The sequence below is a fragment of the Notolabrus celidotus genome, chromosome 1 (genome assembly GCF_009762535.1).
Source record: "Notolabrus celidotus isolate fNotCel1 chromosome 1, fNotCel1.pri, whole genome shotgun sequence".
Lineage (NCBI taxonomy): Eukaryota > Metazoa > Chordata > Actinopteri > Labriformes > Labridae > Notolabrus > Notolabrus celidotus.
The window spans coordinates 33,095,113-33,121,308 of NC_048272.1; the positions used below are offsets into that span (position 1 = coordinate 33,095,113).

The 26,196-nt window shown below is 40.9% G+C and overlaps 2 protein-coding genes and 1 non-coding gene across 5 annotated transcripts; all 3 read right to left on the reverse strand.

Annotated features, from left to right (window-relative positions):
• Positions 1-465: 465 nt before the first annotated feature.
• Positions 466-4,040, reverse strand: LOC117819875 (zinc finger protein 3 homolog). The gene is made up of 2 exons (XM_034693381.1): positions 3,754-4,040; positions 466-1,400 (listed from the first exon to the last, which is right to left on the reverse strand). Exons 1-2 carry the CDS (start codon positions 3,938-3,940, stop codon positions 592-594), a joined length of 996 nt encoding a protein of 331 aa, XP_034549272.1. The 5' UTR covers positions 3,941-4,040; the 3' UTR covers positions 466-591.
• Positions 4,041-5,531: 1,491 nt separating this feature from the next.
• On the reverse strand, positions 5,532-15,247 carry zc3h11a (zinc finger CCCH-type containing 11A). 3 transcript variants are annotated; one of them, XM_034693307.1, is made up of 17 exons: positions 15,122-15,247; positions 13,749-13,820; positions 12,895-13,042; positions 12,696-12,815; positions 10,748-10,871; positions 10,478-10,663; positions 10,304-10,369; positions 10,038-10,211; positions 9,484-9,561; positions 9,298-9,396; positions 9,094-9,156; positions 8,458-8,979; positions 8,257-8,318; positions 7,607-8,156; positions 7,300-7,472; positions 6,956-7,158; positions 5,532-6,741 (listed from the first exon to the last, which is right to left on the reverse strand). In XM_034693307.1, exons 3-17 carry the CDS (start codon positions 12,946-12,948, stop codon positions 6,522-6,524), a joined length of 2,694 nt encoding a protein of 897 aa, XP_034549198.1. In that variant the 5' UTR covers positions 12,949-13,042; positions 13,749-13,820; positions 15,122-15,247; the 3' UTR covers positions 5,532-6,521. The 3 variants fall into 3 exon arrangements, with proteins under 3 accessions (XP_034549198.1, XP_034549190.1, XP_034549207.1); XM_034693299.1 differs by having other exon boundaries at positions 13,749-14,249; positions 15,122-15,230; XM_034693316.1 differs by lacking the exon at positions 15,122-15,247 and having other exon boundaries at positions 8,257-8,315; positions 13,749-15,115.
• LOC117823401 lies at positions 12,517-12,635 on the reverse strand. Its single transcript, XR_004633396.1, has one exon. It is a non-coding gene; the product is annotated as a small nucleolar RNA SNORA26 (small nucleolar RNA).
• Positions 15,248-26,196: the final 10,949 nt, after the last annotated feature.

Sequence of the window (26,196 nt, forward strand, 5' to 3'; positions counted from 1 at the left end):
TATTTATTCTTTTCTTAAAAGAAACAAAACAATTGACCTAAATAGACAAAAATATCTGCCTGCACAGCTCCTATTCCACTTTTTTATGGTCAGTTATTATTGCTTGTGTAATGATTTGTTATTGGGAGGATTAGGTGTTTTATGAGTTCTATAATTGTTTGTTGTTCTCATGAACATTTGGAAGGGTGTTTTGTTTCTGAATGCTGTCTTGAATCATCTTGTCAGGTGAGGATTGGGGTGAAAACGGAATATGAGGGACAACTAAATCACTGAATTTACTTTGCTGTACTTGTCTTTTGTCATTCTGATCACTGTGATGGCGCTACCTGTTACACATTATTGCTTTTGAATTCCTCAGAGCTGTAAGTTGCGACAGGAACTATTTTTTATTTGGGTAAAATGTTTTTGCTATCTATATTATTAATTGTTTCAAGAGCGTTAATCCAAATGAGTGTGTGGATGATAAATCTTCAAGTATCACACTTTATTGCACAACATTCAACACACACAGTCAAACACATTACTGTACAGATTGAACCTGACATTTGGCTTTAAGAGTATTGAGTTGAAACATGGTCAGGTTGGTGTGGTTCATTTGGAGTGTGGCGCTCGGCTCCAGCCGGCCCTCTCTCTGGTGTGGAGTCTGAAGTGTGTGTTGAGGTGGGCTGACTGGTTGAAGCATTTCCCGCAGACGTGGCAGCTGAAGGGCTTCTCCCCCGTGTGGATGCGGTGGTGTCTCTTCAGCATGCTGACTGTTGTGAAGCTCTTTCGGCACACCGCACAGCTGTACGGCTTCTCCTTGGTGTGCCAGCGCATGTGAACCTCCAGCTGGCAGGCGAAGCTGAAGCCCTTCCCACACTCTTTGCAGCTGTGCCACCTCTGCATGCTCGGACTCTGGTGAGAGGAGCGAGGCAGAGGCGGCTTCAGGGACCTCACGTTCTTGACCTGCAGTATGTGTGCGCTCTGTTTCCCATTTGAGCGAAGTGTCCCTCTCCCCTGCGGGTCTGTTTTCTCAGTCCTGTGACTTTTTGCAGTGCTGTCACTAAAGTCGCTCTGTGCTGCTCTGCAGTTCGAATAGACACTCACAACGGAGGATGGTAAGCTGTGTGCTGGCTGCTGTTTCCTGCTGTCGCTCTCTGCTTTGATCTCCTGGGATGTCACTGAAGGAGGAGAAACACTCTGTCTGCTACATACAGTCTGGGCTGGAGGAGTCGGTGACCTCTGCAGCGGCTCAGAGTGACTACAGTTCCCCTCCTCTGAGTCTCTCTCCTCCTGTGAACAGGCTGTTTGAAGGTCTCTGATTTTTGGTTCCTCTTTGATTCTTGGCAGCAGCTCCACACTGCTCCTCCACTCAGACTCAGAAGGCTGAAGAGCTTCTTGGGGAGAGACAGAGCGAGGTTCTGAAAGGTTACAAACATCACAAACAAAAGTTTTTATAAGCGTACCATGGAACCTGTTTCACTGCATTTACTCACAATTTTAAGCTCCAACAGAAAAATCTTTTTATCTTTTTTCTTTATTTCAAAAATCATTTCAAAGGAACCAAGAATGACATGTGAAATGTTTTAAAGTGGGAAAAGCAGACTCCGTAAACTTTAGTCGGGAAATCAGAAAGATTTTAAAGACTTACTCAAACCTCGTTTCATGTTTAGAGTATCAACAGAATGGAGTCATCAGGACAAAAGCATGTTTCATTGTGTTGTGAAATATACAAAGTATTAAATTACACAAGCTATTTTGTGTTCTCCTTGGTTTATAGAAATAAAAATCCAACATGATTTTATCTAAAATAAGAGAAAAATTTCTGTCAAGATCGTTTAAAAATCTATACTATAGCAAAGTGTGTTTACATGTTTAAGACAGTCCCCTGATTTATTACTAGTATTTATGCTCCTTTGTGTGATAACTTCTTTAACAAGTCATTGTATTTTGTTAATGCATGCACAGAAAATCAATCTGTGTAGGAGAATAAAAATAAAAAAAAATTATCACATGTGTGACGACAAAACATGTAAGCATTCAAGTCTTAAGTCATCCTATTTGCTACACAGGTGTTGAGGTGTTGTAATTATGCTCTAGTGTCTGAATAATTAGCAAGGACTGTAAACAAAGCTGCAACTATAAGTTGAGTAATGGTTTGCTGTCAACTATTACATCTTCTAATACTAAATGAGTTGAGATTATTTTCCCTCAACAATCGATATTTCCAGCCTTTTAGCTTGGCTTTTTTTTTTTTTTTTAAGTTGTATTTTTGGCCATTTTTGCCTTTAATGACAGGACAGCTGAAGAGAGACAGGAAATGTGGGGAATGGAGAGCAGGGGAAGACATGCAGCAAATGGTCAACCAGCCGGGAATCGACCAGCGACCACTGCGACGAGGACTGTAGCCTCTAAACGTGGGGCGCTTAGACCACTAGGCCACCAGCGCCCCAAGCTGTGCTTTTTTTAATGTGTTTGTATTTATTTATCTGTGGCTTGAGAAACCCCAATTTTTTTTTTGCACAATTCCTAACACATTTTATCATTCAAACATCAAATTAATTACTTAGGAAAGAGTCAAAAGATTAATCAAAAACAAAAATAATGCTTGGTTTGTGAATCACATGGTTTAGATCGGGGTTCCCAAAGTGTGGGTCAGGACCCCCTGGGGGTCGTGAGACACAAATGTCGAGAAATGTCTTCAGAATGTTTTTGTTTTAAGGTTATGTAAAAATAGTACATTTTACCCATTATAGTGAAAAATATAGACATCAATTGTAGCTAAACTTGAAATAAAATTTTGAAAATAGAAAATATAATGAATTTTCTGCCTTTCTTTTTGCCAGATGACTCCTAACTTTAGGGTTAGTGAACAGTTTATTATCAAAAGCATCAGTAGCAGTAACTCAAAGCGGCACAGGAAACACAGACACATGCTCATATAGGTAGGGTAATTTTCTGCAGACCAGCTAAATGAAGCCACATTAAAGAGGGACAGTGGGGGTCGCGAGTCTTTAGCATCTATATTTTGGGGGTCCTAGGCTGTAAAGTTTAGGAACCCCTGATCTAGATAAGCAGATTTTTAGTTTTGCTTTGTTCATAAGGTAAAAAAAAAATAGTATAAATAACTTGGTATAATAATAGTAAAAAACAGAAGATTAATGGTGTTATAAAAGTAACTGTAGACCATCCGTCATACTGAGGCTAAAAGTATCTCATGTTTACTCTGAAATGTTATTACTGCACTTTGTTAACAAACACTTTAGTTGTTGATGTTGTAAATAGGAATTACTATTGAATTATAGTTTATTTTTAATGTAAGGAACAGGCTGAGTGTCAGCCGGTGTTGCGGTTTAACGGGTGACCCGGTTAACTGGAGACTCTCGGTCGAACGCGTCAGTGGTTGCCGTAGTAACAACATTGTTGAAAACGTCATTGCGAGAGTCTATTAGCCCAGTTTTTATACTTAATACATATCCGATGAGTATATTCGGACAGAATAATGATATATAAAATAGAATGAGTTAGTGAGGACTCTTTCGGTGTTTAAACAGCTATTGTTAAGACGAGAACCACTGATGCGTTGAGCTGTAAGTCGTCAGTTAACAGGGTCACTTGTTAATCCGAAACACCGGGCGCTTGCTGCACCATACAAAGCTTAGCCGTGTGTAAAACCTCAGTATAATGTGAGACACTGATGACACTGTTTGTCTGAGTATACAGAGAACCTGAGTGACAGGTGCCGCAGCTCAGTCCTCAGTATGTGGTCCTCACCTGGCTGCAGCAGGAGCCTCTGCACGGCGACGTTCAGGAGCCTTTTCAGCCGCTCGTTCTCCTCTTTCGTCCGCAGGATTTCGCTCTGATACTCGGCCACCGTGTCTTTAACAGCGCGGAAAATCTCCTGCGCTGCCGCCGTCAACCTGTCGTTCAGAAACACGTTCAACATCTCCAGTTTGGTCATGTTTTCTGCTGCTGCTGTCTCCAGAGGAGGAACGTCCTTCTGTTTACATCCACAGACCCGGAAGTACAAGAGTACCGGCTGCTGCCTGATGACAGCGTGCAGAGGGAAGCTCGGTGTTCAGCGCCCCCTTGCTGGAAGGGAGGACACAGAGCCTGAGATTAAATAAAACAGGCACTTTTAATTCTGTTTACTGGATTATCATGATCATCATTTAACTGTTATACATACATTTATCATATTTATACACATGACAGTTGAGTGATTCAAACATTTAATCCGTGAGTCTCAGTTGATACTCGTCCCAGATGTGGAGATTTCCCCTCCAGACCTCCTGAATCATATTTGTGAATGAACTGCGCAAGAATAATGTCCAGAGAAGTGTTTTTTAAGAAGAAAACGATGAAGCAGAAAAGCTGATGTTTTGAAATTTAGAGTGACAAAGCTGTGATTGTATGCTTTCAGACATTTGTGTAAGATACTAACAATTCTGTGCTTCTATATATACTTGATTTGATTTGATTTTACCTTATTTAATTTACAATGTATTCATATTTATCTTATTTATTCCTTCTTTCCATTAATATTTTGACTTTCTTATATACTGTTTACAAGAGCATACTGTAATAACTGAATTCCCACCCCAGGGATAAATAAAATATTTCTGATTCTGATTGGTCATATTTAGTGAATATTTTCTATGGTCCAAACACTGTTTTTTTAAGAGTGATCTCTGACAACCATTACCTCACCCTTGGTGAGTGTTCCAAATATCTCTTAAAACTGAGCTTTAAGATATTCTGTCCATTAAAGATTGATGAACTCAAGGACAGAGGTGAAGTTTGGAAGAAAAAAAAAAGAAATACAAGATTTTGATATTAAATCATTTCTAGTACAAAGAACTTACCAAGTCAGTCTGAATTAGGGATGTGACGTACACTCAACTCACCACATGGAGGGATTTACAACACTGAGCTCACGACCGATTCATGTTCTTTGAGGGAATGAGATTGAAGGCAAATTTGGAATGATTTTTTGATTCTCAGGCAAGAGAAATGTTAGTTTCTCTTTTCTCTATTAAATAAAATGATCCTTTTTATTTAAATGTTGAGATACAAAGCATTACTGGATTTTCTTTGCAGAGTAAAAATGAACTCTTACAAAAAAAATGTGTATACATCCTTAGAATAAAAGAAAGATTTAAAAAGAAGTTATACATTTAAAGTAATGAAATCAAATAAGGAAGCATCATATCATAGGACTAACATACAGTAGCTGCTGCAGCTCATGCTCCTGTTCATTAGCAGAACAGTTTCATTTCACACAGGATGACCTGTCATCTTCTCCCTTTTATGCATGCATTTCTTTCCCTGCCTGCTTCTTTTTTAACTTACTGATTGATTTATTTTTATTATTGTTATTTATTTATTTATTAATGCAGTTCCCTTGTGCACTTGAAAGGTTGCCATCCTGTTTGGTTGTACTTGTTGCAATGACAATAAAGATCTATTTATCTGTCAGGTGAGCTGTGCATGGAGGCCGATGCAGCACTAAAACCTTAGCCCTGACTGAAATCATCAGTCTTGGATCCTGCTGGTCATTAAAAGTATTCTTTATTTACAGCGTTATCTGTACAAGTCACTTTGAACAGTAAGATTGTGGGAAAGAGCGGGGACAGAACAAACAGATATTAAGACCAAAAACAAGTCGATCTCTTCTCAGACCACACTTATAAAGCAACATCACATTGAATAGAAAAGGACAACTAAAGACAGCGTTGTGTAACTGAAGAACAGTGTTTGTGTTATCGTAGAAAGATCAGAAACAGTCCCTGAGGTGTACGTTAACAAAGACTAGACCGGCTGTTTCAAGGTTTTCCCTCTGAACCAAAAACTCTTTTTAAAAACAAACGATTCAAAGATTATAAAAAACAGACGGGACAGACACAGGCAGAGGTGGAGACTCTTTAAACTCTGTCCACCCAATTGATCTGACTGTCCTAAATGTTAAATGAGTCATGAACTTTGGAAAATAAATCTCATCTCTCAGGTTCCCACCTGAGTTTTGTTAACAGGACCAACGAGGAAGTAAATATCACAAATGTAAAGGTCATAATCAGAGAAACAGACACATAAAAACAAACAGGTGAGGGCAAGTTACTGCATGTGCAGCAGCATTCATTATTTCTACAAAGCTCACTCTTCCCCATTGCATACACAGTATACAGATTTAACTCCTCTCTATAACAACACAATCATCATTCCCAAACTTTAACATCTTCAGATGAGGGATTCTCCTAATATCGGTCACCATCACAGCTTTTAGAACTTCTCTGTTTAAAGAACCTGATAAGTTTGAAATGATCATGAACAGACATGATCTCAGTAAGCCCTGCAGGAAAACTCCACCGGATGATCACATGAGTGGGAAATCAAAGGAGAGAAGATTCCTAACATGATGAGCAGAAACAAACACGAACTTAAAACTTGATAAAAATTGAAATGAAATAAAGTCTCTTAAAAGTCTCAAGATGAGTGTGTGAGTGAGAGGCTGAGGGCAGGGTTCTGATTGTACTCCACACTCCTCAGCTGTCAATCATCTCTGAGAGTTCCTGCAGCAGGTCGTCCTCTCCGATAGCGGGGTCCATGTCTTCCTCCAGATGGTCGTCCGTGAACTCACTGATCAGCTGGTCGAAGTCGTCCACAGCGGACGTGGAGGCAGCAATGCTGGAGGTGGAGGGGGCACGGGAGGCAGCTGCGCTCGATCTCCTGGACTTTGGCTGAGAGGGGGTCTGCAGGACGGGGCTGAAATGAACAGAGACTTATTAATCATCAAGGAACAAAAACTGTTGCAACCATGTCACAACTTTGATCTATTTACACCTGGTCTGACTCCTTCCTGTGCACAGTCTGGATTTATCTCAACACTAAAGTTTCTCTGAGCCCTCAGACTCACTTCAATCTAATGATAACATTTTGTGTGTTTTGATTGTAAGTTTAAGTTGTTCTCTCTGTTTACCTTTTGGGGACTGTGCAGGTCTCTCTGGCAGCAGGAATGCTGACTGTGGACTTGGTTTCTTGGCTCAGACTCTGCTTGAAAACAGGGACGGTCTGGAGCTCTTCCCTCTGAGGGCTGGAGCTGCAGCCAGGGTCCAGAAGGGAGCTGGGACTACTGGGAACAGCAGAGCTCAGCAGAGATTCTGCATTACAGGACGAGAACACCTGACAGGGAAGAGGAGACATGGGAGGTCATTAAAGGACCAGATTCTACTAAAAACTACAAAACCAGGAAGATTTAAAAAACTTGTATAAATCACGTTACATGATGAGGTTTTAGCCACTGGCATCACATGACAAACTTACCGGTATGTCTTTGCACAGAGTCTCCTGCAGTGGCTCCTCCTGCACTGTGGAGGCGCTGTTCAGAGGTTTAACAGCAGCAACAGCAGACCGCTCTGCTGCCTTCCTCTTCTGGCCCGGTTTCACCTGCACGGCCGGCTTCACCACAGACGGCTTCACGTTCAGTTTGGGCCTCACTGAAAGACAAACACAGTTTTAAAGACAGTTCACAGAAGACACACCTTCCTGTGGAGGTCATGTCCCTTTGTGGAGAAAGCATCACAGGTAGATGACCCAGGTTTCAAATTAAATCATGTCAGAGCTGAAGTACCTCTGGTGTCTGCAGGTTTCTCCGGACTTGTCTTCTTGTTACTGTTCAGGGTTTTATCAGCAGTCGGGACCTCTGCAGCAGGACCTCTAGAAGCTGCTCTCCCTGTTTTGGCTGGTGACAGAGTGACTCGGGTCTTTGTGTTTTTGTCCACCCCCTCCTTGGAGCTGCTGGGGCTCTCTGAGCTGGACTCTGGCTCTTGTGTCACAGGGACTGAGGTAAAGGCAGCTCCTCTTGCACCGGTTATGTTGTTTGAAGGGGAAACAGCCTTGGAATTGAGCGGGCTCATCTTACGAACAGGAAGCCTCTGGGTGAAGATGGTGGAGTCGGGGGCTTGAGTGGTGGAGGAAGGTGATGAAGAGCCGGGGGGTTTAAGACTGACTCTCACAGGAAGCTTCCTCTTCAGGGTTTCCTCAGGGATCTGTTTCTGAGAGGGTTCTGCTTCGGCAGCGCTCTTGGCCTGCTCCTCCAGCTCCTGCTTGCGAAGACGTTTCTCCCGCATGATCTCCTCAAAGGTCTTCACCTTGACACTGGTGCCGTTGGCAGCACTGGTCTACAAAGACAAAACACAAAAACATCAGTTCACATAAGTCCAAATAAGTCTAGAGAACAACAAACAACAGCAAATACAGAAGTCTCTTAAGAGACCTTACCTCAAGAGCAACAGTTCGAGGCTTCGTCACTTCAGGGGTCATCTCTGGAGAGGCGTCGCCTGCTGAGTTTAAAATCAAAGACACGTTATTAATGATGAGGACATTTGAAATACGACTCAAACTGTTCAACGTTTGCATTTAAAGAAGTCAAAACACTTGTTTGTCAACACAAAGTAACAAAGGTGTGAATCCGTGTCTTACTTTGAGGCGCAGGTTTCTTTGTGCGCAGCAGGTGGGGCTTCTTCCCCTCGCTGCTCTCCTCACTGTCAGAGTTCTTCTTATTTTCAGTCTCTGTCGTCTGCTGAGTCTGAAACCTTGCTGCCTTCTCTTTGCGGATCTCCTCCAGGGTCTTTATTCTAACCTCGCCCTCAGGACCAGATCCAGCGGTGTCGTAGTTCCTGCCTTGAGCTTTATCTACCTTGTGCTTGGCTCTCTTGGGGCTGGAGTTCTGCTCCTGCTTCTCCTCCTCCTCCTGCCTCTTCTTCTTGGCCAGGAGGATCTCAGAAAAGGTCTTGACCTCGCTGATGGAGCCCCCTTTGACTGTGATGGCTCGCCTCCCACCCCTGGTGGTTTTATTAGTGATGGTCTTTGTACTGTTTGGTTCTGGAGCCGTATCTGAAAGGTCATCTTTCTGGTTTTGAGACTTTGCTGCCTTCTCTTGTTTGATCTGCTCCAGAGTCTTGATTTGGATCTGCTCGGGTGCTTTCTCCGTGATGGTCTCAGCTGTGGAAAAAGTCAGGGAGGAACAATGAACCACTTTTAAATCAACGGACATGATACATATTTTCTTCACAAACTATGGTACAACATCAAGCCTTCACGTTCTCCTCTTCTTACCTTGTTGAGAGGGTGAAACAGACCCAGCAGACAACCCCAGTCTCTCTCTTATGGGCTTAAGTGCTGCAGAAGCAAAAGGAAAAAAATGTAAGACTTTGTAAAGACGGCTACACCTAAAGAACTATCTGTTTGTTTTCACATTTCACAGTCCAGAGTCCAGAGTAAAAAACTACAGGCAGTGAGTTTGTTTTCATCTTTACTCACCTTTCTGAGGGGGCATCAGAGGATCCTCTTCTTCCATTACTCTGCCTAGACGATCAGCAAGACTCCTTTTCAGGGACACGCCTTCTGCCCGCCTGACATCTGCAGCACAGATGAATCAGGAGCTTATCATTTGTGTCCCTAACACTGTTATTATAATTAGAATCACAAAGAAGAGTGCTAATTTACCTGTGTTTGACATCTTCCTTCCTAACCTGTCAGCCAAGCTGCCTCTTGGTCTTCCTGTTTCCTCAAAGTCAAACGATTCTAGGTTGAAAGAGGGAACAAACGCTGATTAAGAACAGTGAGATCATTAGTCTGCAGGCTGGACAACTAGAGAGCACATATGAGAGCACGTATGAAAGGTGTCTACGTTTATACTTAAACTATTGGTCGATTAAAGGAAATCAGAATTTTTGTTGAAGCTTTCTTTCTGCCTCAGACTCCTAAGTTGTAAGAATTTGTTGCCATTTTTGTCATTCATGGTGGAAACTGTAAGGTCTTTGGGTTTTGGGATGTTGATTTGACAAAAGACGCAACTTTAAGACGTCACTTGGACCCAGGGAGAAACAATCAGAGTTAAGTATTCAATGTTAGTAACTGACACTTCTCTGAGCTGGTCATTCTTACAGCGTCTAAGTTGAAAGTAATCATAATCTACATTATTATCAGCCTAATACTCGTAGAACCTTGGAGACATTTCAAAAACTCTTGCAGGTTTTGTTGTTGTTGTTTTTGTTTACCATGTTTTGGCTCGTAGATGATGGGTTGAAAAAGAGAGCGGATGTTTTCTTTCTCTCCGTTTGTGGAGCTGTCGGCACTCTGGATGGGGTAACCAGATCTCTTCATGCTGGCCTTCAGGGCCTTCCTCAGCCGGATCTCCTCCAGGGTGCTCACTCCAAAGTTCAGTGATTCGCCTGTTAACACACCATCACACAGAGTTTTGAGATGAAGGTGACATAGGGCTTGAAAGGATGACAGCTTCAGTCACAAAGTCACGGATCCTCACCTGATTTGGAGAGTTTCCTGGGAGACGGGCCGCCCTTGCCGTCCTCGCCCTCCTCTGAGAACTGGTCTGTAAAACATGAACACTTATTAAAGGAAAAGACTAAAACAAACATCCTTTCTTACGAAAGGAACTAGAAGAGATAAAGAAGTTGTTTTGAGATTGATTCCAGCTCACCATCTTCATCCTCGTCATCATCTGCTGGATTAATCACCACCGGTGGGTGTGTGGGACTGGGTACCGGCTCCTGAGCTTCGGTCTTGATGACTCCTCTGAGCTGGGGGTTGGATGCAGCAGGAGGGAGAGGAGCAGCTGGCGGGGGAGCTGGTTCCTCCTGCGGCTGTTCCTCGTTGTTGCTTTGACCTGTAAGAATGACATCATCTCTTAGCGCCGTCTTCCACAGGAGCGGGTGTGAAACGATCTTTAATGCAAACAGAGCCTGCTTACTTTTACTGGGTGGGACAAACACGCCATCGATGTAGCGGGCCTTCTCGTGGAAGAAGGCACAGTGTGGCTTCTGGCACCCGGCAGCCTGGTTCTCCCAATAACAAGCAATCTGCTTTCGGTTTTTCTGTTTGGAAGGGAGAAAGAAAGAAACAACGTTTGAAAGCAGGCACAGAGATCAAATCCACGTCAACAAAAAAATGAGCTCTTAAAATGCAAATCTGAAAATGAGGAGGCAAAATAAAAACTGCATTTCAGGATCTCATTCTCCTCAACACTGTTTGTCTTTAACAAATATAAGCAGAAAACATTGACCACTTGGTACAGACATTATTTTTACTGCAATGTTTATCCTGTAACTTGTGCAATAGTTATGACAACTAATTATATAAAAACAAGTTCCCTTGACTTTAGAATTAGAAATCCTTTATTTATCCCAGGGGGGGAATTCAGTTATTACAGTATGCTCTTATACACAGTATTTAAGAAGGCCAACATATTAATAGAAAGACAGATGAGCTATAAATACAAATAAAATTGAAAAATGCCCTAAAAAGAAGCCCTTACATGTATTTTGATATGCAACCTGAACATGTCTGTGAATGAAATATTTGTAATGGGGATACAACGAAAATTCGCCCACTGACAATTTTCTGCCAAAAATGGCCTAAAGGGGCATTTTCATTTTTCGGCCAAAAGACTTATCACCGAAACAACACGGCCGAAACAGAATGTTGTGATGACGCAAGCAATAACACAGCCAGTAAGCGCTTATCTGGATAAGGGCCAACATGTCTGCATCCGTGATTCCTTTAATTGCAGCACTTAAGCGTCTTCTAAGCAAAGAGGTTGAGACGGACCACAGAGTGAAAACAACGAAAAGTACACTCTTAGAGTTTGTCAGCACACGTTTCACTGAGATCTATTCGGATCCTTTGCACTTAATCGCGACTGTACTTGATCCACGTTGATGATCCAGGCCACGATGGATGTGGAAAACCCGTTTTGAGACGGAGAAGCGCACAGCGCAGGAGAAGGAGAACAGAGCACAGAAAAAAGGACTCGTCTCTCTGAACCAGATGAGGGGCATGCTCCCTCGTTGTCTGATATGTTCAATGAGGTCCTTGATTTTAGTGAGGTTAGTACACAGTCATAGCCAGAAATGCAATGGTACTAATAATTGGCATAATAATTTATTTTGGTGTTTCGATTTCCGGTTTCGGCCAAGAGTTTTCATTTCAGTGCATCCCTGGTTTGTAACTTTAGATCTTTGGATGAAGGAGTAAAGGATCTTATTTTTTGGGGGGGGGGGTAATATTTGCAACAAGTTGTAGTGAAAACATGTATAGTGGTACATGTTTTAAAAATGTTGTGAATAATCAGCTGAAGCTTCAGTCTACAACTTTTGGATCAGTATTTTTATTATAATCTTATCCACAGCATCAGAGTCAATTCTTTATTTATTTTCTTTATGTCCATTTGTAGAAATTGTTGATGAACACCTACATAATTTTTTTTTATCTTTAATCATAACAAATACTACGACTATTTTCTCTCACAGGAGAGTCGGCAACTTTTCCATCAGCCTTTGAAATCTTCTGGGTAAAAGGAGTTTGAAACGTGTACGGAACTCTTAATATTCAACTAAACCTTACAGACAATCTATAAACATGTCAATCATTTGATTTAGTTACAACTTCTCAGTAAGTTATTTTTTGCCTCACTTCTTGCATCATGCTCATCATGTTATGCGATTGCCTTCAAAGTGTACAAAGTGTTCCTCCCGACAGGTCCAGAGTCAGGAGTGGAGCTCCTGTCCCAGGTTTACAGGGAGACGTTATCTACCCTCCAGTAATGGCCATTAAAGACACCAACAGCCTCAAATGGGCAAAGCAAGAAGGGGATATTTTTCAGGTTTCTTTGATTCATGTAATGTTTGAGTGTTGCTTACTGTGATCTCCATGTGGCGAAACTTGCAGACGTTACGGAAGCAGCGTCCCTCCTGCCAGAGGTTGCAGACGATCTCGTTGCCCATAGCTGCCTCACAGTGTCTGAAGGGGCAGCTGTCTCCCTGCAGGGGGAATCAGAACACAGTCAGAACCTGCTGCTCTTCAGTGGGTGCTTTCCAACGTGTGTCTAACGTTGCTTACTTTGGAGCAGGTGGAATAGTAAAAGAAGTAGCAGTCATCTCCACTGTTGGTCATAGTAATGCTGGTATGCGTCTTCAGTAGCAGAGGTGATGAGGGTTTGGTCTTCAAATCCAGCAGCTGGTTCTCTTCAAGGCCAACAGGACTCTCCCTGACGATGAAGAGCACAGGAACAAGTCAGGAACAGACTCCTCCTCCTCATCATCATCATCATCATCATCATCACCACTACGACTCTCCAACACGCCTGCACACGTAGCGCTAACACCAAGAGGCCTGACAGACATTTTTCCTCCTCCACTTGCAGGAAAAAAACCACTCAAACATTTTGGACTGTACTCAACATCCTGTCAGGCTTTACGCAACCAATGTAGATTTTTAAGTTCACCTCGTTATCTGATGGATAAATGTTATGATTTCTGTGCTGTTCTGAGTGAAAAAGAAAGCTTTGTCATCTTAAGTCAGTACTTCACTTCTGAATAAACTGATCTTGTGCAAAGTTTGTGTCCTTACTGTGACCTCAAGCTCGTTTGTGACAGCCCAAAGCACCTGATTGGGTAACACAAACATGCTGCGTATTTTGACAAGAACATGCAACGGCATAGGAGCAAATATAGAAGTGAATAACATCTGTCTTACATATTCAGGTGACTTAAACTCACGCTCTGTTTCTGATGAACGCAACACAATCACACAAAACAAGAGAACATGTTTATTTAGATAATTATGTGACCTACTGACCAAACAGTGATTGGATCTTATCTGGGAATTCATTTAGGTTTTACAGAATTGTCACATAAGACAACCAATGAGCATCAATGTGAATTTTGGCACTTTGATCGTGTGACCACCTTTACCTGAGGTGGCTGAGAAGCGGTCTCCCTCGTGAACGCAGTGCTGGTAGGGTGTCTCCGTGGTGGTATGGAGTCCTGAAGGAACACTTGATCCGTGAGATAAGAGGAAAAGGGGGATGGGTCGCCCAGAGACACTTGTCTTCCTACGACATCCCTTTTCTGAGACTCTCTGAGACACCTTTATCTCCGCTGAGACTGCTAACCATTACTGATGGTGGATGCAATTGAGTCCTTTGGGGATTTTTTTTTTTTATTACTATTTTTTTTTTTCTAAATGGTTTAACCGGAGGAAGAAAAATGAGGGGACATAAGCAGCCAGAGAAAAAGAAAAATGCTTTCAAAAACGCTCAGATTGGTGTGGCAAAAAGACGGGGGGGCAGAGGGATGATGAGTTGAAAAAGATCCTCAGCTTCTTCTTGGGCTCGCAGGCATTTTGCACACTTGGTGGCTGCAGCAGAAAAAACTGGGCAGGGTACTCGAGCTTCTAGGGGTTTCAGCTGAATGCTGAAGAGAGAAAAATCTTCTGCCAATGAATTCTCAAGAGGGGGGAAAGCTATCCATATCCAGGGATCCCCCCAAAGGCCCAAGAGGATGGTTTTAAACCTACAAATCAATCAAAAACACTCCCCAGAGAGCTGAAAAGGGTTAATAGGAGACAGACAGATGTGCACAAACACCAAGCAGACATTTCCACACACAGGTACAGCACATTTCCTTTCCATTGCGAGCCCATGGTAGACTATGAGGAGAACTCACTGTTACTAGACTGGATTAACAAGTCGTGTTATTATATTATATTTTCTGCATTGTTTTAACCAGGATCAAATAGAACTACATGTTCCATTTTCAGTGTGTGTTTATTTACTGTTAATATGGAGGCCTGAGTCGGACAATGATGATCAGACTGTGAAACCTCTAAGGCTTCCATCTCACACTAACACAGAAACAATGAATTATCAAAGTCTAGAATGTATTATCAAGAGAAAAGTAAAGTGTAAATACTAAAACAGTCCTGAATTTAACCACATACTTACTACTGAGTAACAGAAAGCAGCCTAAAAATGGCTGCGGGGTACTACGAGTAATAAAACACGACTGTACGTTATAGTAAGAGGAAACAATAACACAGTATAAGTTAAATACACATTATGATATGGTATTTTTTGCCCTTTATTTTAGTATTGTAGTGTTCTTTTTAGTTATGTGGTATTCTTAGCTGCTGCTAACAGAGGCCTAGCCCGTCCACCGCTCCCTCGCGACCTTATCGTCACGTTGCTCGTTTCGTAATAAACGACGTATTCACTTTATAATAACTCAAAACTCCACAATATGATAACAGATTATGTCGTGTAAACCGTGTATGTCGTGTTAATTACCAGTTTCAGGTTAAAAAGACTTAAAAATTGTAGGAAAAAACACGTCCCGGAGAGTTGACCGCCGCTGCTTCACTTGTTCACTTGACTAAAGCAAAATGGCGGCGATGAGACAAAAATACGAGGGTGGGCCAGCGTGCTGCGTTCGCGTCCGATGGAAATAGTAAACTTGACAACTTCGTCCTTGTTGATTCTTGTAACACCCGGCCGGCTGCTAAAACATTTTCCGACTTCAGGTTTCCTTGCTGATTCCAAGTACTATTTATTCAGTCTGGCTTTTATGTAGGGTTTAAACATTTTATTACTTTTTTCTTTTATAGCAATATTGATTTAAATGTTTTGCTTTATTATTTTAGTAATTTTAACTGTTATCTTATTCTATTTTTTTTTCATTTATTTATTTCATTTATCTACTCTGTTTTATTGATATTTTTAGGCTTAGTTTTATTTTCAACTGTTGTCCTAAACCTTTTTAAATCTATTTATTTTAACTTATTGTATTCTTAATATTAATTTGACTCTTTAACTTATTTTTAATTACATATATTTTATTGTTGGTGTGCATTGGTCTCTTTTTTTAATTGAATGTAATTTTAATTTTAATTTCAATTCAATTTATTATTATTATTATTATTATTATTATTATTATTATTATTATTATTATTGTTGTTATTATTATCATTATAATTATTATTATTTTTCCCCTAATATGTCTCGCCATTGTTTTATTTCTGCTTCTTTCTTTTTTTTCCCATCGCCTTAAAGCACTTTGGGTTGCATTTGATTTGTATGAAAGGTGCTATATAAATAAAGCTTGATTGATTGATTCATTGATTGATTGATTGATTGATTGATTGATTGATTGATTGATTTAATTTTTTTTGAATGACCTTATACAACCTGCATATCATTTACAATTGACAGTAGTTTCAGCTTTCTTATAATGCATTGCACAATAAGTCGTACGTAATTTGTACCTGTTTGTTTACAACAAAGCAATATCTTGTTCTTTTTTACTGTGTTTTATGTAATTAGCATTCAATCTATACTCTAATTTTTAGTATATATTTTTTATCATTTAGGGGGTTTCTTTTATTTGTGTAAAGCCTATTGAGTTGCCTCTATGTATGAACTGCGCTTTGTAAATTAACTTCTCGCCAAGCCTTGTCTGCATCGACGTTAAGAGAAATTAAAAAGGAAAAAAAAAAACACGGACGCTATAAGCTAAGCGTGTAATTCAATAAAACTGATCCAGGTCTCGTTGGTGGAAAATGGGTATAATAGAAACTTGTGTTTCAAGCACATAAGTAAAAGTTACAATTACTGTTGCGGACCGCAAAGGCAACATTTGGTCAACACTTTCGTTCTCCATGTTTGGTTTCTACGTAAAATTACGTCAATTGTGCAAGCTTGACAAGTCAGGCAGCTCAATTATCTCGGACTTTACGAGTTTGTGGTAGGACTTGGGAGAGTCGGAAAGTCCCTTTTTCCGATTTCCTGCAACACTTACTACTGAAAATGTGAAATGCCTTTTGCACATTAGTTTACGCTACTCAAAAACAAAATTATAAAGGAAAACGTACTGCATTAGTGATCCATCAAGATATTAGGCTACATAGCAAACAATAAAATATAACTATTAACTGTAACGTAGAACTTAAGCATGATCACTTTTGCTATTCTTAAGGTTATGAAGGCTTCATTTAGCTGACTTGAATACAAGTGGGATCTACAAGGTTTGTTTATATGTAACATTTGGGACCAAACTTATAAAATCCATAACATTTTTATATTTATTTGTAACCAAATCAGGTCAGGCCAATTTTAACTGCATTATGAATATTTCACAAGGAAAAAACATTATACAGAGTTATATAAAGAAGGGATGTGTGCAATACAACATTGCATTGGAGTGATCCAACCTTTTTGATAATCGAAATGGGGTCCAACAGATTGTGAGTGTTTGCACAGTAGAGCTATTATTTATAATGTGATGCAATGTGGATGACCGTGGTCTTCAATTTATCTCTTTATATGTCTACCAGCATCTCAAATATTCAAATTGCGGCCAAGTGCCAACCTTGAAACTTTGAAAAATGAAGCAGGGTTCCCACGCTTCTTGGAAAACCTGGAAAACCTGGAAAACAGTTGACCAGTTTTCCAGTACTGGAAAACACCTGGAAAATGGGAGAAAAAGAAAATTGTCCTGGAAAATCACATATAGTCCTGGAAAATTATTCCATCATGGCTGCATTTGACCTGACCCGATTAACAAAACACATCCCCATTCATTGAAAGTTGAGTGCACGCTCAAAGTGGGGTCCTGGGACCCCTGGGGGTCCGTGAACCATAGCGTGGGGGTCCATAATTTGAATAAATTTCTAATAAATTATTAAATTGTGCTGTGTCATTACAAAACAGCATATACACCATTGTTATGATACCATTTGGTGGCTCGAAGGGATATGTGAGTCTTGCTACTGTTAATTTTCTGAAAGTGTTTAAGATCAATTACTTGAAAAGTATAAATGCTGTCATGTTGAGTCCACAAGGAATGAAATGACCCTCTGTTTTAAAGTATACAAGTGGTATTTACTTGATTCAAATTGAAGTGTTATCTGTTCTGTTTATCACTATGGTACAGGTCTGAAGTATTTACATTGATACGTTTTACAATAGAAATAGTTCCAAGGGCAACTAAGAGTGCAAATGGTAGTAAGCATGTGCTTTAGTGATGGGAGGTTTGGCTCTTTTCAGAGAGCCGGCTCTTTTGACTCGGCTCCCAAAGAAGAGCCGGCTCTTTCGACTCCCCAACAGCTCTTAATTTAGGATCTTTACAGCCGTAAGTTTTACCTTAACTTTGAAAAAAATAATGGTTTGTGTTGAAAACCCTTTACGTACAGTGTTTTAATGATAATACTTATAATTGACCAATTTTGTGCATTTATTCTTTTACAGAACCATTCTTACCCTGATCCTAGGGTTAGGATTAGGGTTAGGGTTAGGGTTAGGATTAGGGTTAGGATCAGGGTTAGGGTTATGATTAGGGTTAGGGTTGTGATTAGGGTTAGGATTAGGATTAGGGTTAGGGTTGTGATGAGGGTTAGGGTTAGGATTAGGGTTGTGATTGGGGTTAGGGTTAGGGTTAGGGTTAGGATTAGGGTTGTGATTGGGGTTAGGGTTAGGGTTAGGGTTAGGATTAGGATGAGGGTTAGGGTTAGGGTTAGGGTTAGGGTTGTGATTAGGGTTAGGGTTGTGATTAGGGTTAGGATTAGGATTAGGGTTGTGATTAGGGTTAGGATTAGGGTTAGGGTTTGGGTTAGGGTTAGGGTTGTGATTAGGGTTATGATTAGGGTTAGGATTAGGGTTAGGGTTGTGATTAGGATTAGGGTTAGGGTTGTGATTAGGGTTAGGGTTAGGGTTGTGATTAGGGTAAGGGTTGTGATTAGGGTTAGGGTCATGATAAGGGTTAGGGTTAGGGTTAGGGTTAGGGTTAGGATTAGGGTTAGGGTTAGGATTAGGATGAGGGTTAGGGTTAGGGTTAGGGTTGTGATTAGGGTTAGGGTTGTGATTAGGGTTAGGATTAGGGTTAGGGATGTGATTAGGGTTAGGGTTAGGGTTGTGATGAGGGTTAGGGTTAGGATTAGGGTTGTGATTGGGGTTAGGGTTAGGATTAGGATGAGGGTTAGGGTTAGGGTTAGGGTTGTGATTAGGGTTAGGGTTGTGATTAGAGTTAGGGTTGTGATTAGGGCTAGGGTTAGGATTAGTGTTAGGGTTAGGGTTAAGGTTATGATTAGGGTTAGGGTTATGATTAGGGTTAGGGTTATGATTTAGGTTAGGATTAGGGTTGGGATTAGGGTTAGGGTTAGGATTAGGGTTAGGATTAGGGTTAGGATCAGGGTTAGGGTTATGATTAGGGTTAGGGTTGTGATTAGGGTTAGGATTAGGATTAGGGTTAGGGTTGTGATGAGGGTTAGGATTAGGGTTGTGATTGGGGTTAGGGTTAGGGTTAGGATTAGGATGAGGGTTAGGGTTAGGGTTAGGGTTGTGATTAGGGTTAGGGTTGTGATTAGGGTTAGGATTAGGGTTGTGATTAGGGTTAGGATTAGGGTTAGGGTTTGGGTTAGGGTTAGGGTTGTGATTAGGGTTATGATTAGGGTTAGGATTAGGGTTAGGGTTGTGATTAGGATTAGGGTTAGGGTTGTGATTAGGGTTAGGGTTAGGGTTGTGATTAGGGTAAGGGTTGTGATTAGGGTTAGGGTCATGATAAGGGTTAGGGTTAGGGTTAGGGTTAGGGTTAGGGTTAGGATCAGGGTTATGATTAGGGTTAGGGATGTGATTAGGGTTAGGATTAGGGTTAGGGTTGTGATGAGGGTTAGGATTAGGGTTGTGATTGGGGTTAGGGTTAGGATTAGGATGAGGGTTAGGGTTAGGGTTAGGGTTGTGATTAGGGTTAGGGTTGTGATTAGGGTTAGGATTAGGGTTAGGGATGTGATTAGGGTTAGGGTTAGGGTTGTGATGAGGGTTAGGGTTAGGATTAGGGTTGTGATTGGGGTTAGGGTTAGGATTAGGATGAGGGTTAGGGTTAGGGTTGTGATTAGGGTTAGGGTTGTGATTAGAGTTAGGGTTGTGATTAGGGCTAGGGTTAGGATTAGTGTTAGGGTTAGGGTTAAGGTTATGATTAGGGTTAGGGTTATGATTTAGGTTAGGATTAGGGTTGGGATTAGGGTAGGGTTAGGATTAGGGTTAGGACTAGGGTTAGGGTTAGGGTTAGGGTTGTGATTAGGGTTAAGGTTGGGATTAGGGTTAGGGTTTGAACCAGAACTAAATTTAAGCAAACAGAACCAGAACCAAACTCATGCTAACAGAACCAGAACCAAACTCAAGTAAACAGAACCAGTACCTAACTCAAGCAAACCCAACAGAACCGAACCAGACCCGAACCAGAACCGAACCAGAACCGAACCAGAACCGAAGGAGAACCAGAACCGAACCAGAACCATACCACAACCAGAACCAGAACCGAACCAGAACCGAACCAGAACCGAACCGAAACCGAACCAGAACCGAACTCAAGCAAACAGACCCAGAACCAGAACCAGAACCAGAACCAAACTCAAGCAAACAGAACCAGAACCAGAACCAGAACCAAACTCAAGCAAACAGAACCAGAACCAAACTCAAGCAAACCCAAACAGAACCGAACCACACCCGAACCAGAACCGAACCAGAACCGTACCAGAACCGAACCAGAACCGAACCGAACCGTACCAGAACCGAACCAGAACCGAACCAGAACCGAACCGAACCAGAACCAGAACCAGAACCAGAACCGAACCGAACCATACCAGAACTGAACCAGAACCGAACCAGAACTGAACCAGAACCGAACCAGAACCGAACCGAATCGTACCAGAACCGAACTCAAGCAAACAGAACCAGAACCAGAACCAAACTCAAGCAAACAGAACCACAACCAAACTCATGCAAACAGAACCAAACTCAAGCAAACATTATTAACGTCCTCAGGTTGGCATTGAGAATATCAGAATCCTCAGCTTTGATGGGCTGATCCAATTTCTCCTCTCAGTGAGTATTTGCCCGGTCTTCAAGAAGTCTCTCTGTGAAGGAACAGATGTAGCCAGGATACACAGCCTCCCCTCCATCACCTGTATCCTATATCCTCACATATGATTGGCCACATGGCCGCCATGCTGACCAATCAAAACAAAGTTCTGCTGTGAGCAGAGCTGGGGCTGAGCATTGTGAGAGCTAAGCAGCGAAAGGAAAAAAATGGGAGCCAGCTCTCTCTCGATGCGAGCCGGCTCTTCTGATTCACTACAAAGCATCGGCTCTCAGAGACGCAGCTTTTGATCATGACACATCACTAATGTGCTTAATCTGTGTTACAATTATGAGGGGGCCTTGAACAATTTTCTCACCTGTAAGGGGTCCCTGGCTCCAAAAAGTTTGAGAACCCCTGCTCTAGCTAGTAGGAGTGCAAATCCCGATAGTGAAAACAAACTGAACAAAAAGAGCGACACAACTGCACAGAAACTCCACGTTGTAGACATCGCTGTTCATAATAGACATCGCCATGCAGGAAGACAGTTTAAATTTTTTTAAACCTCTGAGAGATCTTCAAATACAGAGTGCGTCTTTACACCGGTGCGATTTTTTCAGAGTTTACGGTAACTCAAATAAAAAACGTGACATTTGCTTTGTTTTATATCGACCACTTAGCAGGATGAATATCATGATTAAGCAGGTATATTTTGAGTCTGAGTTGAGTTGAGTAACATTTGTGGCCAATTTTGTCATTCAGATCTATTTAGGTCATTAAAGCACTGATCCTCTGATCATTATTATTATTTAATTATTTCAGTAAGGCAGCTTCCTGATTCCTTTGCTGGTTCTTTAGTTTTTTTCTTGGCTCATTTTATATTTTTTGAGAAAAGAGAAAGCTGAGATGTTGCCCATCATTGTTACTTGGTTGCACTAATTAAGTGAAGTGCTGTACAGGGGTTGCATTATTCTGCATCAATTTTCCATAATTTTTAAGTATGTAAGAGATGATTTCATTGATAGCCATAGACTACATGTTTTTCAATGTAGACTTCCACTGAGAGGAACATATTAGACTATTTAGGAACTAAATTAGGAACTAAATTTAGACTGTCATACCAGCGTGATCATCAATGAAAATGTCCTGGAAATGTCCTGGAAAATGATCTCTGGAAAAGAGTGGGAACCCTGATGAAGCAAATGTGGTAGTGCCAAAACCTGCAGTTCAACAGGTGACCACTTGAGGCATGCTCCAAAAGCCACGGAAGTCCCATTAACACCCATGTTAAAATGTCCATTTTTACAGCAAAAAGAAACATGCTTACAGCCTGATACAAAAAGTGTTCTGTCTGAATTGCTCTCTTTTTAATTTGGTCACACTGTATGGGCTGATTGTTTTTTAACTCACCCATTTTAAGATATTACAGCTATAATTCTTGCATATAGATTTTTATAATTAAGGCATGACTGAGTTGACTAGGCTCCACTTATCCTCTTTGCCAGGAGACTAAATACCCACCTGAACTTTACCTCTTTGCCTGTTTCTAGGTTGACAGAAGTTAGGTTGAGTCAGCTTTCCCAATATGGCGACCGCCATCATTTGGCTTTACAACAACTCTTTAGAAACCAATGGATGATGTTACACAGACTACATCCATGTTTCATATAGTTTATGTCTGCAACCAATCCATGCCTCCTGGGCCACCAGTTTCTTCTTCCTGTGTTTTTTTTCTCACCAAATGCACGGACCAGGGGGGATTCAAGAGCAGCTCCAGCAGGCCATGGTCCTCCCAGTTGATTACAACCAGCTCAGAGGAATTCTACTTCAATCATTTGCCATACAACCTCCTCCTATCCCCTCACCTCAAGCCCCCTTAACAATTTCACAGCCATCTGACAACCTTCCAAGACAGCTTAGCAGCTTAGACAGCTTCATACCAGTTTTAGCATGTCTGCCAACCATCTATCCCCAGCCTTAATTCTTTGTATCCCAGCCAGCTGCATTTTCAGATGCCTCACAGCCGACTGGAGTTCCCCTTAATTCAACCTCCCCTTTACCTGTGTCTCCTTTACAGGAAACTATAAATGGCTCTCACTTATCTTTGGCCAGCAGAGGAACTGGAACTCACATTAGCCAATTCAGCATATGTGACTACAGATTTTTTTTTCTTCCCTCTACAATTATCTAAAGTCAACATAAGTCCCCCTTATCAATCGTTAACAAGTTTTATACATTGACAGAGATATGACCCCAGATTGTCCAAACCAAATTTTGTTCAAATTCATGCTACAACTTCAGAGGTCAAAACTTTCACATTTGTGGCGTCACCTTAAGGTTCTGTGCTGCGTCCTGGACTGGAGTCCTTGTTTGCAGGACCCAAGCACTGTGACTTGACTTGGACAGAACAATTGACTGATTAACATAACAAAAACTAACACATCACTAGTCACTGAACTCACCATAGCCTGCTGCAGATGAACAAAATAATCTGTTCTGCTGTGGACTGTCACCACCTGTGGGATCCTTAATGTTTTATCAGTAAGTTAAATACATGTTTTGGTTAGCAGAAAGGGTGCGATGTAAGCACTTGCAGCTCTGCTAGCCAGGTGGATTTGATTGCACCAACACAATATGTCAGGGCCCATTTAGGCGATCTTTTGGCTTCAAAACTCACAATGGGCAAGAAAGGAGTCCATTCTATATTCTGCCAATGGTGCATCTTACAAATCAATATGATCTATTGTCCCTTTATGTCTCTACCAATGATTTCTACTTGGCAACTAATATTTAAGTACGATATTAAAGATGTTACATTCCTCAAAGTTACATTTTTGGGCTTTTTTGGCCTTTGTGGATAGGTCAGCTGAAGAGAGACAGGAAATGTGGGGAGTAGAGAGTGGGGGAAGACATGAAGTAAATAGTTATGGCTGCGAGTTGAGCTAGCGACCTCTGCGACGAGGACTTAAGCCTCTGGATGTGATGTTACATTCCTTAGTGTATTTTTTTAGCTTGTGGATACATATACATTTTTATGTTTCATTCATTAAGGACTTAAAAAAAATGTTTGTCCAAAGTCAAAATTTAAAGAACTTGAAAACTGCAACATACCCAAATGTTTCAGATGAATACATTTTTGATAGCCAGACAGTGTGCAGGAGATTTTTTACATTTTTGATGGACTGATTCCTCTATACACATCTGTCTAATGCTATACAGGTATATTGTATAGTATCAACATTTATTTTTGTGACTCAAAGAACCAATAAAATAAAATGTAATACATTTAAATGCAAAGAAAGGTACAAACAGCCAGCTGCAACACAGTTATAATGTTTTTTTCATTTTAATGTAAAAGAAAATCTGTAAAGAAAAAGCCAATCGTAGCGTTGGATTTTAGGCAGCACTAGGAGTTGCTGATAACATTTTAAAGCTAGGGTTGGTAGTCACGGAAAACTGGCATGAATTTGAATGTAGCATTTCCTCGGGACTCCGTCTAACCCCTCCCAATCCTCCCCCAAACCAAAAGCTCCTCCAAAATAACGCCCCTGCTCACATGCATGAGCGCCACTGATTTGCGACCATATGATCTTGACCGATTCAAAACCGGTCCTCAGCACATAATTTGTGTTTTGCACTTCGTCAACTCATGTCTCACTCAGCGGTAAGAAAACACCAAAACATTATCATAGTGAAAGTTAAAAACACAAACAAACATGAAATATATGCGCAGGAGGCGGGCAGAACGGCAGGACGGGAGGACGGGAGGATGGGATTGCTATCATAAATTGGCTCCTGATGGCAGGGATTGGTTGGTGTTTTCCCAGGTTTACTCCGGCTGTAGATAACAGCTTTTTTTCACTCTTTTTTAAGAACACATTATGTGTTGATTTCCATCGGGACATAAAAATCATTTTAACCTGGATAACATAGTGTGTATCTAAATCTGACTACTAACCCCAGCTTTAAATGCAAAGAAAGGTAGAAACAGCCTGCTGCAACACAGTTATAATGTTTTTTTTTCATTTTGATGTAAAAGAAAATCTGTAAAGAAAAATAGCCAATGGTAGCCTATGATTTTGAGACAGCACTAGGAGTTGCTAACATGGACTGTATAAAATATGGACATAGTATCCGTGAGGTCAACCATCTGTTTCTGAAGTGCTGTTTTGAGGCCAATCGTTGGCGGAAGCCATCGTGCTGCTGTCAAGCGATTGTGACTTAAAGAGGTGGGCTTTGAGCCTCCTCGCCAACAGCTACAGTGTTCCCGCCTGTCAACCAAGTCAGCTGTGCCTCTCGTTCGAAGACAATATATCTCAATATCTTCAAATTGCAGCGTTAGAAAAAAATTCACCGCCCTACTGTGTGAGCCGACCGAGAAATCAGACTACACTCGTCTTTTGTACCAGGCTGTAAACATGTTTATTTCTACTGTAAAGATTGGCTTTTTTTAATTGGTGTGTATGTGGTTTCTGGTACTTCCGGAGCCAGCCTCAAGCGGATCCTCCATGAACTGCAGTTTTTAGCACTTCCACGTTGGACTGATATTTTTAGACCGTATGTTGCCACTTGGTTGCTAATCACATATTAAGAGGGACCCATGCCACCCCATTTCTATGGTGGCCCTGAAGGACAAAACAAAATTTACAAAAGATGACACTTTTACAAAGTTGGAGAAAAATTTACATTTTGGTAAACAAATTCACATTTTGGAAAACAAATTTACATTTTGGAAAACAAATTTACATTTAAGAAAACAAATTTACAAAATCAAAAAACACTTTTACAAGTGGTGAGACAATTTTACAAACGACCAAACACTTTTACCATTCCTGAAACAAATTTACATTAAATTTTAACGGAAAGGTAATGTACCAAACACCGGAAGTGATCCGGGAGTGATCGAGTGAGGGGTCATTTAGTTTGTTTGGATGGAGAAAAACCAAACAGAACAACGTTTGGTACTGGTACTCCGTTTGGTACCGGATCACTTCTGGTGTTTGGTACATTCCCTTTCCATTAAAAATGAATTTCGATTTGTTTCAGGAATGACAAAAGTGTTCCGTCGTTTGCAAAATTGTCTTGCCGTTTTCAAATGTGTTTTTTCATTTGGTAAATTTGTTTTCTTAAATGAAAATTCGTTTTGGCCTTGGTAAAAGTGTTTTGCTGATGTAATTTTGTTTTATAAAATGTAAAAATATTTTCCAATATGTAAATTTGTCTCTAACTTTGTAAATTTGTTTTGTCCTTCAGGGCCACCTTACAGACCACCCCCCTGACACGCCACTGGTTGGGAGCACTCAGTCCAGATCTACACTCAGTCCAGATCTACAGTCTATGGATCTAATACGTCCATATTTTTTACAGTCTATGGTCCAGATGTAAAAACAGAAATCTTTTCAATTAAAATGTATAAAAATAAAAAGATGGCTTACTTTTATGACCGAAACTGCACTGTTCGTAAGAATATATAATTAAAAAATAAAACGAATCTAAAAGTAATATTTCGTTAAAC